Consider the following 20,242-nt stretch of genomic DNA (forward strand, 5'->3'; position numbering starts at 1 on the left):
GACTAATCTGTGACATGTAGGAATGCTTCCCTCAGGGTCGATAAGAGGATGGATATATACCCACATGCAAAATCATCTCATACAGGGGCTCAAAAATGATTATCATTAATAGTAATGTCAAGTAAGATGTATGCATGCAAAATAGTTGAATAATATTTTAAAGTGCCACTAAAGATTCTTTCTTTTAAGCTACTATTATTACAATGTTTATAAAAGTGCCTGTAAATTAGAACACTGTGCAAAGGCAAGTTGATGTTATGCAGTACATGTTAGAAGATGCAGCATTAGACGCATCTTCAGGGTTGGATTCAGGGTTGGAGCTAGAGCTTTACATGGTTGAAGTTGTAAGAGTAGGTGAAATCTGTAAGAAAGAGATTCAACCATGAGGAATATAGAGGGCACTGAAGAGATACGTCAGGAGCAAAATCTGTTTGAAAATCAGAAGCAAATACAATGTGAGATAGAGAAGTAATTTCCAGAATGGAGGAAGAAAATGATGCTGTGTAGTATCATAGAAATAGTCAAATGGAGAATGTTTTCTTTTTTTTTTTTTATAATTTTTAAAAAAATTTATTTGACAGAGATCACAAGTAGGCAGAGAGGCAGGCAGAGAGAGAGGGGAGGCAGGCTCCCTGCTGAGCAGAGAGCCCAGTGTGGGGGGCTCGACCCCAGGACCCTGGGATCATGACCTGAGCTGAAGGCAGAGCCTTAACCCACTGAGCCACCCAGGCGCCCCGAGAATGTTTTCAATAAAGAAGGCCAACTATATAAAATGTCATGGGGCAACAATGACGTTCAGTTCTGCAAATTCCATGGGTGAGTATTAACAAATAACCAGTAGAGAATGTTACTTAAGAGAGGAATAATAGTATTAATTTAGAGGTGACTGTGTGCCACGTTCTCCTGTAGTAGCAGGCTTGCAAGGAAGCTGTTCCATGTTTACAGCTGAGATTTTCAAAGCTCAGAGCAAAACTTCACATGAAACCTAACTAGTCAGTGAGAAAGTTTGGATTTGAACTCACGTACTAGAAAAGCAAAACAAAACTGTACTGTGTAAACACAACAAAATGAAACAGTCATACTGAAAAATTCTGAAGGCATTTTTTGTGGTAATCAAAAATGATTTATGTGGGTTTTGCTTTCTTGTTGTTGGCACTTTTTAAATATTAAGAAAGACTGTTTAGATGAAACACATATATAATGTAGAGGCTATGAGCTGTGAAATCAATGTACATTTTAGAAGAAAAAGATTTGTGTTTTATATTGGAGATAGAGGTCATAAAATATTACTGTGAGAATGAACAAATCCTTGTATTTATTTATTTATTTAAAGATTTTATTTATTTATTTGACAGAGAGAGACACACACACACACACAGTTAGAGAGAGAACACAAGCATGGGGAGTTGGAGAGGGAGAAGCAGGCTTCCCACCAAGCAGGAAGCCAGAGGCGGGGCTCCATCCCAGGACCCTAGGATCATGACCTGAGCCAAAGGCAGACACTTAACAATTGAGCCACCCAGGTGCCCCAAATCCCTGTATTTAACTAGGTGCTTTTCAAAACAGGAATTCTGAAAAAAAAAAATAGCATTTAGTAAAGTTACAATTAGCATCAGAAGGTGGACTTTTGTCCATAATTCTATTTTAACTATACTGTTGGTATACCCTAATTGACACAGTGTAACCTTTGCATTGTCAGTATTAGGTGCAATTCTTTATGTCCTTTTCTTACTTTTTATGTGAATTGAATAATAGAGAAAATATAGATGCTGCAGTTTGTAGACAAGAGGGATTTTAGCCTACTATTTTCTCCAGTTGGCTGTATGACCTTTGGTAAGTCTCTTTATCTCTGTTTTGCTGTTTACAAAATAAGAGGTTTGGATCAGTTCATTGTTTCTCCCACTTTTTTTTTTCCACTGAGATACACATGATGGGTGATATTTCATAAACAACATACTCACAGTCATACGGCAGACTGTGATTATAGACTTGAGGAACAGATGGTCTAGGCTGCACTTTCCTGGTGTGAGTTCTTTTTTTTTTTTTAATTTTTTTTAAAGATTTTATTTATTTATTTGACAGAGAGAAATCACAAGTAGATGGAGAGGCAGGCAGAGAGAGAGAGGGAACAGGCTCCCTGCTGAGCAGAGAGCCCGACACGGGACTCAATCCCAGGACCCTGAGATCATGACCTGAGCCGAAGGCAGCAGCTCAACCCACTGAGCCACCCAGGCGCCCCTCCTGGTGTGATTTCTAACTCCACTCTTCTCTCTCCCACTCAAGAATTCATGTCAGAAAACAAAATGAGGGTGACATTGTTAAAGAGATAACTCTAAATACATCCTAGTTGCTTTCTTAAAAAACCTTATTTTCATACTTTGATATCTAAAGTTTTAATTTTTAATAAATTATGTGTGAAACACCTCATAAATAATATTTTACTTGTGGTGGGTGATGACTTCATATTCAAAAATTGATGTATTAGGTGTTCTCCAAAGATTTTTTTTCCAGTTCTAAATCTATTTAATGATACAATTCTGTTACCCTCAAGCATTTCCAAAAGGTCTAATTCTTTGGCAGGCTTTTATTAGTAGAAATCACATGAATTAATAATGCCATGTATATGATATAGGTTGAAAAATGTTGAATTTATCAACAAGTTAATTTTCCTTTTCTAGATAGCAGTAATTCAAAATTTGTTTTCTTTTCCCTTAGTAGGACATAGACTTTTGTGTATTTCAAAGATTGGTGCTGAGAAAATTGGGTTGTAGCACTTAATCATTACTTTCAGAAATCCGTCATGACAATCCTCTTCCCTTTGATAAAATAGTTTAAAATTTTGCATTTGTCCACAGACTAGAAGAAATAGAAAATGTACTAATTATCTCGAGAAGTAGTAAGAAATCTAAAGAGACTACTGATACTATTTTCTAACCATTTGTTGTTTCTTAAACATTATAGGATGAATTATACATGTATTTCTCTGTTCATATATTCCACAAATATTTATTGACTATTTACTGTGCTGTTGCCCAGCAATGTGCCAGACTAGCAGTTCTTAAAGTGTAGACTGATGACCCTTGGAGTCTCTGAGACCCATTTAAGGGAATCACAAAGTGAAAACTGTTTTAATACTAAGATGTTTTTTCATTGTGTTGACATTTGCAGTGATGTTGGAAAAGCAAAAGTGGGTAACACTGCTGGTGTCTTACTGTGAATCAAGGTGGTGACAACAAACTTTATTAGTAGTCATTCTATTCTTTATTAACATACACATGGAGGGAAAAGCCATTTTCACAGAAGAATGTCCTTGATGAAGTAGTAACATTTATATTAATTTAATTAAATCTTGACCTTGAGTACATATCTTTGTAACATTGTGTGTGAAGTAAGGGAAATACACTTTTATAAAGGGCTTCTACATACCAAAGAACAGTGGTTGTCTCCAGGCAAAGCGCTTGTGCAGTTGTTTGAAACACAATTTTACTTGACGGAATGACCAACAGACAAACTGTGGTTGTTTAGACTTGGATATTTGGCATGCATTTTCTTAATGAATGAAGTGATTCTTTAACTTTAAGGAAAACAGTTGTCAATATTAGTTGGCAATGGTAAATTCAAGCTTCAAGGTAAAAAATAAAATTTTGGAAAACTTATGTTTACTTCTGTGAGCTTGTTTGACAGCCTCTCAGTACTTAAAGACTCTTCTGGTGAAATCAATGGTGATATTAATGAATATGACTTTTTCTATTGATAATGAAATGTGTCAACTTATGAAAGATCTTCGTCACCCAGTAAACCAATATTTTTAAAGTGAACATTGCATGATGTTACAAAATCATGCGGTCAGAGGATCCTTTCAAAATGCAAGATACAAAAAGAAATGAAATCTTGGCATTTGCGACGATGTGGATGGAACTAGAGGGTATTACGCTGAGTGAAATAAGTCAGTCAGAGAAAGACAAGTATCATATGATCTCCCTGATATGAGGAAGTTGAGAAGCAAAGTGGGGGGTTTGGGGTTAGGGAAGGAAAAAATGAAACAAGGTGGGTTTGGGAGGGAGACAAACCATAAGAGACTCTTAATTTCACAAAACAAACTGAGGGTTGTCCGGGAGGGAGGGGAGAGAGAGGGTGGTTGGGTTATGGACATTGGGGAAGGTATGTGTTATGGTAAGTGCTGTGAAGTGTGTAAACCTGGCAATTCACAGACCTGTACCCCTGGGGCTAATAATATATGTTAACAAAAAATTAAAAACAAAAACAAAAACAAAATGCAAGATAGAGCATTAAGTTTTAATGTAATTGTATGAAACCTTTATTGATAATAGTTTCAGACTATCATTTGTCTAATTTTGATGTAGTATCAAAGAAAAATATCTACAGTTCTCTAAAAAACTTACTAAAATATTCCTCTCTTTTCTAACAACATACCTGAGGCAAGATTTTATTCGTATATATAGTTAAACCAAAAAAACATATCACAACAGATTGAATGCAGAAGTAGACATGAGAATTCAGTTGTTTTTTGTTAAGCCAACTACAAAAGAGATTTGCAAAAATAAAAATTCATGGTTTGGATAATGCAGTTATTTTTCACTAAAAATGTCACTTAAAATATATTTTTTAATTGTCTTTTTAAATGGAATAAGCAAATATTTTTTTAATTTTTTATTATTTCTTAAAAAGATTTACTTACTTACTTATTTATTTATTTATTTATTTATTTATTTATTTGACAGAGATCACAAGTAGGCAGAGAGGCAGGCAGAGAGAGAGGAGAAATCAGGCTGCCCACGGAGCAGAGAGCCCAATGCGGGGCTTGATCCCAGGACCCTGAGATCATGACCTGAGCCGAAGGCAGAGGCTTTAATCCACTGAGCCACCTAGGCGCCCCAACAAATATTTTTTAAAAATTACTCAGTTTTCAATAAAGTAAATATTGGTAGGTATAACCATATAAACAAAAGACCTCTTGAGTTCTTGATAGTTTTTAGGAGTATGAAGAGATCTTGAGATCAAAAGTTAAAAAATGGCTAACCCCAGATATATAGCTATATAGATATATAGATTTTTTTTTTAAATTTCTTTAAGCAGCTTGTTTTGGTTCCCAACACCCCCATATCCCTGTCACTCCCTCCCCCAAAGTTGGAAGACAGGTATGCTCACCACTATACCACCAACGCCCTCCCCCAAAGTTGGAAGCAATATTTCTTTCCCTGGGGGCACCTGGGTGGCTCAGTGGATTAAAGCCTCTGCCTTTGGCTCAGGTCATGATCCCAGGATCCTGGGATCGAGCTGCACATCGGGCTCTCTGCTCAGCAGGGAGCCTGCTTCCACCTCTCTCTCTGCCTGCCTCTCTGCCTACTTGTGATCTCTGTCTGTCAAATAAATAAATAAGATATTTAAAAATATATATATATTTCTTTCCCTGAAATTCCATGTATTTTATTTCTACCCCTGTTAAGGTATTTAAGACATGTGTTATGTTTCCATCTAGGCTAGTACATTTTTTGAGAGTGCAGACTGTATCTTACATCTCTGCATATTCATTTCCTCTTAACACATTGTTTTCCATAGGAACTTCTGCACATGAACTGAGTAGCTTTTATAAATTCCTTAACTTAAAAGTATGATCTCTAAATGGTTTGGAAGATTGATTTAGAATTCTGAGTAACCAGAATTCTGGCTGTTTCTTACAACAAATACAAACAGACCTTTGCTTAACAAAAGGGATGCCCAGTTCTAGCTAATGGCCTGTTGGTTGGAAGAAGTAAATGATTGATTGAACAATTCATTCCACCAACATTAGCTGAACGTAAATTGTACTAGGCACTGTGTTGATAAGAACAATATTTTTATAGAACTTTATAGTAGACATTTAGATTAGCAATTCCCAAGTGCTGGCCCATGATGAAGTTTCTTCTTTTCATAATGAAATGAGAAAGACAACAATAATGAAAAATAATTTCCACACGAAACTAAATATATTCTATTCAGAAGATTGCTTTCCTCGTTCTTGGTGTTAACAGTCTTTCATTTCTGATACTATGGTGAGATTAGGGTTTGGAACTTTGTTTTTATTTTGTCCTTCTTCGACAAAATTCAAATTTGTCAGCTCTCTGTTGACCCCAGTGTTTATCAGGGATATTTTACTAGCCTGTGGAAAACAACTGATGTAGACATTCCTTTGGCATTTATTGGAAAGAGACATTTGACCTTTAGGTTTGACACTTTAAATGCACTAGGACAATCAGCTCGTTTCTTCTGGAGCTGATGAACAACTTTGTGAGTTCTCTGGATTACCTGTTTATACTATCTTTCTTTGGCAGTTTATTGTTTCACTGCAAGGAAAAAAGTAAAAGGAAATAAAAATAAACTCAAACCAAAAAACCAGCAAACTAATTTTAGCCAACTTTTTGGAGGGCAGTTTGGGAGGGAAAAAGATGAGAAATAATTTTTTTTTTTTTAACCAAAATAGAGCATTTGAATTATCTTTGGATCTCAAGTCAGATTGCATTTTCTACTTCCTACCTCTTGATAGGAACTGCTAAGTCCTGTGAAAGAACCACCCAGTTTTAATTCAGATTATCATCTTTAAGCACCATTAGCAGTTGAGACGGCAGAGAAGTCAAGGTGGGAAATGGTGACCCATGGAATGTGTCACGGATGTGGTCATTCTCTCACTCAGTACATCATGGCTGTTGGGCGCCAGGTACTGGGATACAAAGAGGAGAAAGACACCGTCCCTCTGCTTAGGAACTGTATAATCTAGAAGAGGAAGACAGAGACATAAGCAATCAGTGCCCTGAAAATTGTTGGAAGGGATGTGATCACATGCTTGGTCCCTCAGTGGGGACCAGAATGGGAGAGGTTAGGAGTGGCAACAAGGAGAGTAAGGATATGGAATGAAGAGAGATGTGGAGGTTTTTTCTATGGTCAAAATCATTTGAGGGGCACCAGCTGAGACAAGTGAAGCAAGTATTTACTAGAAAGCCTCTTGGATTCTTTTTATTGGGTAACATTTCCACAACTAGTTGACTACAGACTTGTTTGAAAGTGTATCTCCTGGGGTGCCTGGGTGGCTCAGTGGGCTGAGCCGCTGCCTTTGGCTCAGGTCATGATCTCAGGGTCCTGGGATCGAGTCCCCCATCGGGCTCTCTCTGCTTGGCAGGGAGCCTGCTTCCTCTCTCTCTCTCTGCCTGCCTCTCCGTCTACTTGTGATTTCTCTCTGTCAAATAAACAAATAAAATCTTTAAAAAAAAAAAAAAAAAGAAAAAAAGAAAGTATATCTCCTGTTTCCCAGAACAAGGGTTGGGAAACCCTGGAATGTGCATTGGAGAATCATCGAGAAGTTTTAATCAGAAAATTAGACAATTATGTATTCTAATTCTTTTTAAAAAAAAATATTTTATTTATTTATTTGACACAGAGAGAGTAGGGAGAATGGGAGAGGGAGCAGTAGGCTCCCTACAGAGCAGGGAGCCCAATTTGGGACTCCATCTCAGGATCCTGGATCATGACCTGAGCCGAAGGCAGATGCCTAACCTACTGACCACCAAGGTATAATTCTGTTCTTAATACATAGTGTGTTACTGCTCATTAGGTCTTGTTTAGCCAGGGTTTTAAAACACCAAATTATTTCCAAAATGATGTATTGGATATTCTGGGAAATTAGAAAGATGCATAGGACATGTGTCTGGCATTAAAAACACAACATGTTGATTATTTATAAAAGTTATTCTGCCATGTGGAATACCAAAGACAATACAAAAGTGAGGAAGTTGGGGACAAACTCAGAGAATTAGAGGTTTTCTGAGTGGTCCTCACTCAGTGCTAATTTCCACAGGGTGTTTAATGCTAATTCTTTCCTCAAAGATAACAGCCCTCAGATGCATGTGCTTCTCTTGCCTCTTTTTGGACTAGATTGTTTCTGGCTGGGGACCTTACCCTGTGGCTCAGGGAGTGTAAGAAGAAGAAAACTGCCAAACTAAAACTTCAGTTTTTTTTTGTAGGGGGGGACATGATGGGTGTATGTAGCTATTGGCTTTTTTGGCCTCAAAAGTACTATACTATCAACATACTGAAGCTTTGGTATAGTCAAGGGAAGTCAATTCTAGGCATGTTTTGGAGATGTCCTAAAGGTGTGTCCAAGAAGTTGAGAGAAAAATTTTGAAAGTGAAAGAAAAAAGGGGAAGTTGCATCTGGTGGAACAGAGAGAGCAAATGCAGAAATCTGAGAATGTCTCAGACTGTGTTCTTTCCTAACGCCTTACTTGTTTCACTCAGTGTTAAGAGAGAGAATCTTCAAATATTCTTCTTGAATTGACTGAATCCTTATGAAATGTTTATTGTCAGTCACATTATCTAGTAGGGACCCATAGAGTCAGAGGATTTAGAGTGAGCTGGTCCAGCCTCAGCTTTTCCTTGCCAGTTGTGTCATGGTCAAGAGCACTGGTCCTGGAGCTCCGTGGCTTGTGTTCAAACCTGCTAAAACATTTAGTCCAGTTAAGGAAGGGCCCTGGGCCTCAGTGGCTCTAGGATTTTAGTCAAGTTACTTTACCTTCCTATGCCTCAGTCTCTGCATCTAAAAATGGAAAATGATGTGTGCATCTCATAAGACCGCGGGGCTTAAAAGAGCTAATAAACTGAAGTGCTTAGAATAGTGCCTGCCACATGCTAAGGGTTTCATCAACGATTATCCTTAGGAAATCTTTATCTTACCATTTTTGTTAGGTTGATAATTTACTGTGGAAATGCATCAAAGAGTAGCAAGCTTTGTGGCTTCAAAAAGAGTCTTTGGAGACTCTAAATAGGATTGGGTGTAAACCGACTGTTAGAAATATCTAATTCATATAATTTTAAAATATAGCAAATATTTGTACATGTCAATAGCTACTAATAACTAACATTTGCTGAGTATATACTATGTGCAAGGAATTGTTCCAAGTGCTTTTTACCAATTCATTTATTTTGAAGTTGAGGGATCTGAGGCACTGAGGGGGTAAGCAGTTTGTCCAAGGTAATACAACTAGTTAGGGGAGGGCCAGCATTCCCACCCAGGACTCACACACATCCAGAGCTCACACACATCCACTGCGATGGCCCGTCTTTTGTCCAAATGTGTTTTGTATTTTAGATCACTTTGTCAAAATGTTTAATTTCATTTACTGCAAACGTATATGGAAAACATTAAAAATTAATTGTGTTAAATCATTTCAGCATAAAGATGTTTCTTTTTCTGTTCTAGAGAGGGTTGCTCTTGGCATCACATGTTAGAACCATATTAATAACTATGATTCTTTTGTTCCATTGATGTATAAGATTATGAGTTGGATTTCATCAAGGTGTCCAGATGCATGTGTCCATTTTTTAGAATGGTTTTTCACTTTACATTTTAATGATGACATATTTTCAGAATAGTGTGTAAGTAATGTCACTTTACAGGCATTTTGCAAAATTTGCTGCTTTTTCTGCTATCATGAGGATTAAGGCCTTAAAAAAAATATGGTACCCTACCCTGTGAAATGTGTGCTTTGTAGGGTTTTAAATTGGAGAACATTGTAATGAATCATGATTTTTGCATTCTTCAGTGTAAAAAGACTAGACTGCTCTAAAAGTTACCGATCATTTTAGTTGCTGCACTTTCTTGGCGCCAACTAAGATAACACTTTATGGGTTCTCTTTTAAAGAAAATTGGGCAAAACTGATTCACCACTAGACGGAGCCCTGGCTATTCGGGTAGCAATAAATGCAAGAGCCCCGACGTTAAATCACGCAGTCACATCACGCTGGAGGGCTGAGGGCCCCTGGTATTCGAGGCCCTCAGCTTTTAATTGTAGAATGCATCTTTGTTCTTTGCCTGACCTGCAGCGTGACATCACTCCCTTTCTTCCTGTGCGCTGGCTTTGACACAAGCCAGATGGCCGAGGCCATCGGTAGGCGCGCAGGCTGCCTGGTACAGCAGTTGATGAAACAGAATAGGAAGACGTTTTATGGTCAGCTGTGGAGCACAATGAGGCTGCAGCTTTGCTAAGTAATTACATTTATCGTGCACACTTTATTCCTCTCAGAGAAGGTCACAAGGAAAAAAAATACATTTTTATTTATAGTGTTGTAAGGTATAGACCTTTGATCTTTTATTAGTCAGTAGTCTGCTCCAAAGGAATGCTCTTTTCCCTGCTCTGCAGTCACTCGTGAAAATGACATGTTTATTTATGTTTAATGGTTCTTTTCAGCTGTGCATTGTGATACTTACCTTCCCTCTTCCTCCCTTTTGTCTCCAGTTAGTAACGCAAAAATGTTTTAATTTTGTAGTGAGTTTAGTTTGGAGAAGTCAGAGTTCAGGTATGTTAATACAAGCAGATTTCTGTCAGATACACTCCAGAATGATTTGGTAAAATATATTACTGTTTATTATGTGTTGTTCTTCAAGGATGTCAGAAGAGACCAGGAACAGACTTTTATTCTGGGGGGATGAGGGCCAGGAAATGGATAAGACATTCATTTTACATCCATTTTTGGACATGCAGTAGTTACAGTCACTTATAATGCCAATTTAAAATAAGTTATTAAGAGTTAGTACTAGTCTAGTTTTTTCCATCTTCATTTGAAGTTAATCTTTAGCAATTGAAAGGTTGTACAAAACTTTAAGAAAATCCTGACTGAGCTTTTCTCTGAAGTTTAACACTCATACAATTTTGAGATTCTTCCACATAGATTCATTTCCAAAACCTAAGAAATATTTTTACCCTTTTTAAGGTTAGGTTGTAAATATTATTCACAGAATTGACCTTGAAATTTTAAATGATTAAATCAAATGAAAATTCATATTTGCTATGCTTTGCTCAAACTTAACACTTTCTAAAGTGAAGTCTCCTAGTTGTCTATAGGTTATTTGGTTCTCTATTTAAAAAAGAAAGAAAAGAAAAAGAAACTATAGCAAAGGCATCTCTTAATCTTTCAGTATTTTATAATCTTCTCCAGGGAGGAAGATTTACAAATAATTGCTGGAAGGAGGCAGCATGGTGTAAGGAAAGAACAGAGCTTTGCAGTGAGATATAACAGGGTTTTCTAATCCTTTTTCCACTGGTTATTTGCTCTGTGCCCTTGGACCTTTGAGCCTCGATTTCCTCACATATTATTGGGGGATAAAACGTACCTCCTAGGTTTATTGTAAGAATTAAATGATACAATGTGTATATTGGGCCCCAGACAGTTCCTGTCACATGGTACGAGCTCACTCCATAAATGCTAATTCTTTTCAAATGTTTCAAACTTCGTCTCTTTTCTGACCTCTTGCAAAATGTGTTCACAGATTACACTTTTATATTGTGTGTATTTTATTCATAAGATATAAATAAGTCTGGGTTGAAAGTAAGCTCACTATCTGAAAAATAGGCATTTGAAATTTATTACCACTGTGTGTATGGGTTCAGTTCCAGATAAAACCGTAACCATCAATTGTGCAATGAATGTGTTTAACATTTGTGATGTTTTAATTGGTTTTTGTTTTCTTTTTTCTCCTACTCAGCTCTTGCCCCTGTTCTTTGCCTCTCGTTCTGTTGGTGAAGATATCACAGTGATGTCTGCATTCAACCTGCTGCATTTGGTGACAAAGAGCCAGCCAGTAGCCCTGCGAGCCTGTGGGCTTCCCTCAGGTTGCTGCTTCTTGTCCTGTACCTAGTGAGGGCACTAGTCTGGGTGGGTGTTTCTGCTGCAGGAAATGATACACCAGAATGCTTTGCTAAATTCCGTTTTCTTTCACTTGGGCCCTAATTTGAAGACGGAAATTGGTTATAAATCACCACTCTACTTTGAGTAACATTCATTTCCATGATCCTTATAACCCTTGGAAACATTGTCCAGTTTCTTTGCTCAGTCTATAATTGTCACTAATATTTCATGATATCTTCTTGTTCTTTAATGCACACTACACATCTGAAAATCATAACATTCATAAGAGGCTGGCAGTCTTCATAAGAAACTGCCCCAAATCACACAAACAGGATATTCATCTTGTTCAAGGAGAATGAAAATTCTTTTCATTCCACATGTGGCCATTACTTTGGGAAAGGAAAAATGAAAATGAACAACTTTAGTATAATAAAGTTACTTATTTGTTTTAGTTAAAAAGAAATGATGTTCTCCTTAACAATGATGAAATAACAACAAAATCAGCTTGTGTCAACTGGTTCTTAATTTAGAACAACTATAGTTTTCTAAGCATGTACACAAGTGGAGCATGAAAGTCCAAAATTTCAGTGTGCCTATAGCATAAATTTAATATTTTAATTTTATTATGAAAATCACAATGGCCAGATATTTTTGGCAAAAAATTTTTCAATATTATTTATATTTTCTATTAATGTACATATCTCTATTACTGTCTTGTATAGAGAATTTAATTCCAACTCATTAAACACTCATTGAATATTAACCATGTGTGCCAGGCATTGTGGGAAGCAGTGATAAACAAGATCAAGCTGATTTCTTTCACTAGCTCAAGGTGGAAATGACATTGTGTGAGGACCTTTGAACCTTATGGTGATAGGACTAAATAAAAGATATTTGTGCCTGGGATGTTAGGGGAACTCAGAGAAAGAACTCACAGAAGCTCTTGGGTTAGGGGCAAAATTTTTGTAAAGGAGGGAAGGTCTCTGAGGTTTAGAGGAGGACTTCACAGAGGATGTAGTTTTTAAGCGGAATCTCAGTCTATGAACATCAGTTAGCCAAAAAATGGAAAGGACATTTCTAGGATATGGAGTAGCATGGGTAAGATGTAAAGGTCTGAAAGAGGAAAGTATGTTCTGTGAGATGCAGGTTATTTCATACGGATAGCTTGGGTGGATGACAGCACGTGCAACAGGTGAGGAAGGAAGGTAGCCAAGTCATGAAACGCCTCATACGATGCTTTAAGAAATTTAAGTCTTGGGGAAGGGATGAAGGGGAAATAACATGACTTGATTTGCATTTTATAGGGATTCTTGGTTTAGTATGGTGGAAGGTCAATGTTGGTTCCAGACCAGATGTTTCTATGAGATGACTAGGATGGCAACTTGATTTGAAGGGTAGCTAAGGCCTTTTTCTTGAAGCTGTATTTGGGTCGTAAATGTCTGTTTGTTTAAAAATAGATTTTATGGCTATTTATGATGACTTGAGAAGCTCATGAAGCTTAATTCATGACTCTTACAGTTCTTTTGCCTCCAGTGCCCCAGCAGAGAACACCGAAGGAATTTGAGGTGGGAGGGACTCATGAAATGCTGAGTCTAAGCAGTGGCCATAACAGTTGGTTTGGAAAGAAGGGAGATGGGGGCACCTGGGTTGCTCAGTGAGTTAAGCACCCAACTCTCGATTTTAGATCAGGGCATGATCTCAGGGTCTTGAGAATGAGCCCCTTGTTGGGCTCCATGCTGGGTGTGGAGTCCACTTGGGATTCTCTCTTTCCCTCTCCCTGTGCCTCTCCCCTGCTCTCTCTCTCTCTCTCAAAAAACAAAAAACAAAAACAAAACAAAACAAAACAAAAAACCCAAACCAAACCAAACAAAAAGAGGGGAGATGATTTGAGAGATTTTTAGGTTTTAGAACTGATAAGGTTTACCTGCTGAATTGTATATGAGTTTGAGGGAGAACATCAATCAATGTAGTCCCTGTGTCATGTGGAACTTTTTCCTAAGTATATACTATATATGACAGTGGGAGTATGAAAGTTATTTAATTTATACATAATTACCATGTTTTCCACTGAAAAAATCCCCAAAGTGTAAGAACACCAGTAGTGTTCTGTAACATGAGTGTTCTTCTATACACAGAGGAGCCTAAATATTTGTGGTGACAACTTATTAATAAATAAACTAATTAATGGTATATTCCTCGAGATATTAGAATCATGAAATTGAAGGATTTCATAATGAAATTGTTTAATTGAGCTATAAGTATCTTTAAATTTTGATATCAAAATGATTCAAAGATACATTCAACAAACCTGATAATTCCTAAGCAATAACCATTACCACATGGTGCTTAAGCACACAAATTCTGGGATTTGACAGAATTTGAAGTCTGGTTTTGCTACTTAACTAGCTGTGTACCTTGGCTTCCTTGTTTGTAAGATGGGAGTTCATAATAGCACTCACCTGAAAGGTAGCTGTGGGGGTGAAATAGATAAGGATGTGAAAAGTGCATAGAACCATGGCAAGGATTTAGCAAGTCACCATATGTAACTATCACTGACTTCACTATAGATTTCTTTCTTTTCTTTTCTTTCTTTCTTTCTTTCTTTCTTTCTTTCTTTCTTTCTTTCTTTCTTTCTTTTCTTCTATCTATCATCTTTGTATTTTGTAGTACAATAGACTTTTGAGAACATATAAATATGTCCTTTCATTTAACTATTTTCACTTTAATAAGAACCATAAATGCACTTTCTGATTGAGAAATAATCCTCTCAATCTGTTGTTTTTATCTCTTTCTTTTACTTATACATCTTGCCTAACCAGAATTCAAGTCCTATAAATATATGTTTCTTTTATTCTTACTATCCAGTACTGATGGAAGCCAAAGTATCTTTCTGGCTTGCAGATCCATTTTAGTTTGATAGATGAATTGGCTAGAATAGTATTCCATAATGCCTTAGTCATTCAAGCACCACTTTTTAAAGCATTTTGAAAGTCAGTCTTTCTAGCATTTATGTACTTGATGATTTAAATATTAGTAAAATCATTACCATCCATTTCTCTAACAGAATTGTATTCTTAGAAATACAGGAATGTTGAAGAAATTAAGTTCAACAGGAATGAAGCTAACTATATTTTGAAAAATAAAAGTGAATTAAAGTGGGAATGTTAGTTCCTATTACTTTGTATAAGTAGGGAGGGAAGTGGTCAAAATTGGAGATATAGGAAATTAAGGTGAAAGTCTGGAGTCTTGCTTTAATTTATTGTTCCCTGGTCAAAACCCATTACAACAAAAATCTATTTATTTTTTTTTTAAGATTTTGTTTATTTATTTTATAGACAGAGATCAGAAGTAGGCAGAGAGGCAGGCAGAGAGAGAGGGGGAAGCAGGCTCCAAGCTGAGCAGAGAGCCCGATGTGGGGCTCGATCCCAGGACCCTGAGATCACGACCTGAGCCGAAGGCAGAGGCTTAAACCACTGAGCCACCCAGGCGCCCCAACAAAAATCTCTTTAAATCAAAAAGATTTCTGCTCCCTTAGCCAGTACCCTGCTAATTTCCGATATTATTCAATATGAAATAATTCCAGAACCAAAAAATAATTGGGACAGACTCTTAAAATTGATTATAACTGGATTAATCTGAATGGAGGCCATATCCTAAAAGGGTGACCTATCATTTTTCAGCTTTGACTTCCTTTGCTTCTTATTTTTTAATAAAGCATAATTTTAATTTAGAGCTTATTAAGTGTATCTGAGTTATGGTTCACTCATGTTTGTAATTAAAGGTAATTTCTTTCTCAGATTTTTTTCTTAATTTCCTATAACAGTTTCATTTTGCATAAAAGAGCACTGGGATAGAAGTCAGAAAACTCCTAACCACAGCCCTATCACTACCTTGTATACCATGAACATGTAAACCTCTTCTGATCTCAGTATCTTTATCTTTAAAACAAAGAATTCAAATTAAATCATCTATTCAGTTCTGTGATTTTATTAACTGTTGTTTTTACTTTTGGCCCTGGCTTAATCAAATCTAGAGAATTAATGGCTGGGAATTTATTTTTAAAAAATCTCCTAGGTTATGGTGGTAGGACAGAAATCTTTTCCACATTTGAACATTAGAATTACTTACCAGTATATCAAGACTGAAGCATTATCTGAGGAGGGATTAGGAAGCACAATTTTCTACATAGTTTCAGTGCCTGATAAAAATTAAGTCTAATTGTAGCTTAGGCTAGATAGCCTGGTAGCTTTCAGCCAAGTGAGAGTGTTTGTCTAAATAGTACTAATTGCAGTGATAAATTATACTTTTCTCTAACATTGTACATGTAACATGTGGTTGTTACTGTACTTCATTGGCGTTTTTAACAGGCACATGGCTGTGATGTAGTTTGTAAAGATATCATAATATCCTAATGTAGAAATGAGAAGTTTTAAAGAGAGATATTTTGCAAATGGTGTTTGCAAGTCATAGAATATCATCTGTATAACTAGAACTCTCCAGAGCTTAGCACAATGCCTGGTACTTGATAAATATTTATTAAATGAATGAATAAACCTTTGGAAAGTTTACATGTAGGTGAAGTGATAGCTGTAACAGATAGTACACATTTATTTGAGACTCTTTTACATGGGAAGATTAAAAACAAAGTTCGTAGTTTTGCTGCCTTTTGAATATATTATGAAAAACGATTTCTCTTTTCTCACTTTGTTGCATTTAATAGAGTATAGTTGATATGGTAGGTATAAAACACATTGTAGCTAAACAAAGAGCAAAAAAGCGGTAACATGGATTCATTGTGTATTATCCAGACTTGCTTTTACTTTTCTCACAGTCTGAATTTTAGTGGTAGATAAACTGTTTGAGGAAGGGAATAGGAACATATTATGCTTATTTTAAGAATTAAGAATTCCAGCTCTTTTGATCACTTTTCTCTGGAGCAAGTTAATGTCATTTGCTATGCTTTAAATTTTCCATTTGTAAAGAGACATGCACAGCAGACATGCACCAAAGCAACATGCATAAGTAAGAATAACTACTATCCAAGTTGAAGCTGGGAACAGTTCATTTACGGCATCTGATGGTATGTTTTTATACTTAAAAAAAAAAAAAGGATTGAGGTCATCAGTGTGCTTGCTGTTCATCTACTACATAGATTGGCTTTCTATGCCTTTTAGGGTTATGAAAAGATGAATCATCTCCATGATTCTTTGATAAATGTTATGATTCTCCTCCCCCAGAAAGTACATTTGTGAACATACACAAAATTTTTCATACAATTTCATTTTTTTCTGTTAAATTATATTCTGAAACCCTTAAGGGAGGGCCCTTTGACCACAGGATCAGAACCTGTGTTCTAAACAATACACATGATACTAACATTAAAAACTCATTAGAATATAGTATATCTGATTTCTTTATTGATATTACCAATAGAATTCTCTCCTGCATGTTTAGATTAATGCCCGCCATTGTTCAGTTACACCATTGTCTTACATGCTCATCTTACCTAACTTCTTTGATTATATTAAAAATACTTTGGGGAGATTTTTTAAAAAGAAACAGATAATATTTAAAAAATAGACCTACAAATTTCAACTCACATAATTCACAAAATGATCTACGACTAATTGAATTGTACCGACTTTTTCCGGTAGATGGCACTAGATTTACATTCTTTTGCAGCATGCAAGTGTACTGCTATCACAAGCACATAGGTGCATTGTGAAAACGTAAACAAAAGTACGTAAAGAATATCCAGTTAAGAACATATGGATTTACCAGCCACAAGTTTTTCTGCTTATATTTTGTTCAAACAATATTTGTAGAGTGCAAAACCTTTTTCCATTTTCAATAGGATTCCAAGTCCCTTAGGCTTGGACATCTCATCGAAATTGTCTTTCATGTATAGACTTTCTATAAACTAAAACAAGTTTTCATAAATTAACTTATCTTAAATCCAAATAGCTGATTTAACAGTAATTTATAGCATTATATGCAACTAAATTTTCTTCAGCAGACCACCCAAGAATGAAAGAAAATTTCACATTTTGTTTTGCTATGTTTTGACTTTTTATAGAATCTTGAAAATGTTATTGGTTTAACATGTTGATTGTTAAGCATGAATTAAAATATTTTTGGAAACTAAGAAAAATTATATTTAAAATGTTGATTAATGAGTACTCTGATGCAGCTATATTTTTTCTAAAACAAATTGTTTTAGTAGCTCTATGATATAATAAAGCTTTAATGTTAATGTTGAAAATTTGCTGTATGACATCTAATTACAATATGAATTTTAAAAACTATTTGTGCACAAAGCTAAATTACTGTAGCACAATACATCTGTATGGATAAGATGTTGGGCATATGGTTTGTTAAATGTGGATTTTGTTAATTTTTTATTAAATATGGAATAAATTCTTCATATATACATTAATGGTTATAAAATATGTAGCAATATCTAATAGCAAGGGAGATAAAAATGGGCATGAACAAAAGATAAAAAAAATTTTAGTTTGAGAAACTCACTGGTTGTGAGTGTAAAGAATATAAAACGTGTTGATGAGTTCTGAAAACAAATGATAATTCTGCAGGGTTAGATTATCTAGACAATATAGACTCTTGGGAATCTTATATATAAGATTATACATATCTTATATATAATGATCTTATTAGATAAGATTAGATAATGATATTAGATTAGATTAGATAATGATCTTATTAGATAAGATCTTATTAGATGTTTATCTAACTAAACATGCTCACAAGAATGTTACCTGTCAGATTGTATAGAAGGGTTTATGCAAACAAGCCGGAACCATGTTTCGCTCTCAACAACAAACATGTTTAGTGAAGAAATGAGGCCTTTTTGGCAGTTCACAAAGACTCACTAATATTGAGGCTAGATACTCGATGAACTGTCATTGTCAGTCTTTTCCAATTTGTAGATTCATCCGAAATATTTTGTTTAGAGGTTAAATTTCTCATCACTGCTTTTGCTAGATACATTTTAATTTAAAATACTTTAAAAAAGTTTTTATTGAGATGCAGTGGCAAATTATTTCTAATTTCTGTGCATTTGCATTTAAAATCAACCATTTATTTAAAAATTTAAAATTTCCATTCATTTATTTCAATTCCCTATTTTTTTTCTTTTTTTACATTTAGTATACTTGTATTTGTATTAGCCACTTAAAAATGTATGTTATAAAAAATATACCAAGGAAGGACAAAGATGTTATTTAGGTGATTTGTAAGAGCTATACATTTAGAGAATTTAAATTTATCCAACTACTATGATAACCATTTCCTTCAACACTAGATATATTTATTATATCCAGCAAAGAATGGAGGGCTAATTTAAATCATTAGATTATTTTAATTTTAAGTAAGCAAAGAAAATCCAAAATTCTATAGCTATAGTTTTTAAGATTTTGTTTTGTTGTAGAAGTGCATTTTGGCTCATGGAATGAGACAGCTGTTCATACTATATTCCATTTTGATTAATATTTTAATAGTTCTTGCTCAAATTTTAGATAACATTTTAAGTTTCAGATCTTGCTGTCCTATTACTGGTATTGATGAAGAAACAGATTGGAAGCTTAGTCTGTATTTACTAGCTTGTTTCTACTACCAACTTGCTTTCTGGCCCCATTAATCTGCTTTATGCCTTTTATTCCTGCTTTCATCTGTAAGCTTGGAATGACTTAACAATCTTTTCAAATCTTTCACAATTAGTTAGATATGACCTTCAGGTATTAACATTATCTTACATTTCCCATGTATTATGTGCCACTTTAATCTCTGGCTCTACAGGAAAATAAGCTGGAAAAATTAAAAAAGGAGGGGTGGGACATTAAATATGTCCAGGAAAGGTGATGGGTTTGATTGGCCAAAATCTATTTCTAATGTAGGAAAATCCTTGGTTCCTTCAGAGGAAGCTCCGGAAAGGCAGAATTTTTTTTGCCTCTTTAGTTCACTACTATAACTCTGCAACTAGAATTGTATCTTGTCATTTAATAGGTGTTTGATAAATATTTGTGGAATGAATGAAGTAGCATCCGCTTATGTATCAAAACAATGTCACATTGTAAATAATCTGACCTCTGTTTTTGAGAAATGTATATCCTGGTGAGAAAGATGGCCACTTTGGGTCCAGGTTTTGTTATCTATAGGGTGAAGGAAGTTATATACTTAATGGTTTTATGATTCTACATAAACACTTCCTCCTTTGCTTTCCCTCCTATGGAGGGAGTAAGAGAAGTGAGAAGCACTCTGCTTCTTTCTGAACAGAATGGCTGACTGGCTTCTTGGAATAGGATCTGAAGCAATGACAGATATTGAAGGAATGTGTAGATGTAATTAGCAGGAAGTCGTAGGGGTGGGGATGGCGACATGGGGGTGGGAATGGACTGTGAGCACATGGGTTAGTAAAAGATGGGCATGTTAAAGCACAACAAAGCAGGAGTTCAAGAAAGAAATGTAATGAATGAATAAATTAAAGTAGGAACACTGCAGACAAGAGAGCCTGGCTCTCATTAACCAGGTGCGTGACCACGTCAAGTAAC

At 35.6% G+C, this 20,242-nt stretch overlaps 1 protein-coding gene across 2 annotated transcripts in view; it reads left to right on the forward strand.

The window, feature by feature from the left end:
• Positions 1-20,242, forward strand: part of MSRB3 (methionine sulfoxide reductase B3) — a 169,074-nt gene that overhangs the window by 19,274 nt on the left and 129,558 nt on the right. Inside the window, exon 2 of one of the 2 annotated variants that reach the window (XM_004752488.3) lies at positions 11,533-11,659. The exons of the other annotated variant lie outside the window; for it this stretch is intronic. Within the exon in view, the coding sequence (XP_004752545.1) occupies positions 11,584-11,659 (76 nt within the window). The 5' untranslated portion in view covers positions 11,533-11,583. The remainder of the gene's footprint in view (positions 1-11,532; positions 11,660-20,242) is intronic. 2 annotated transcript variants of the gene reach the window in all.

Source organism: Mustela putorius, unplaced genomic scaffold (genome assembly GCF_011764305.1).
Source record: "Mustela putorius furo isolate JIRA1106 unplaced genomic scaffold, ASM1176430v1.1 tig00537227_pilon_pilon_pilon, whole genome shotgun sequence".
Lineage (NCBI taxonomy): Eukaryota > Metazoa > Chordata > Mammalia > Carnivora > Mustelidae > Mustela > Mustela putorius.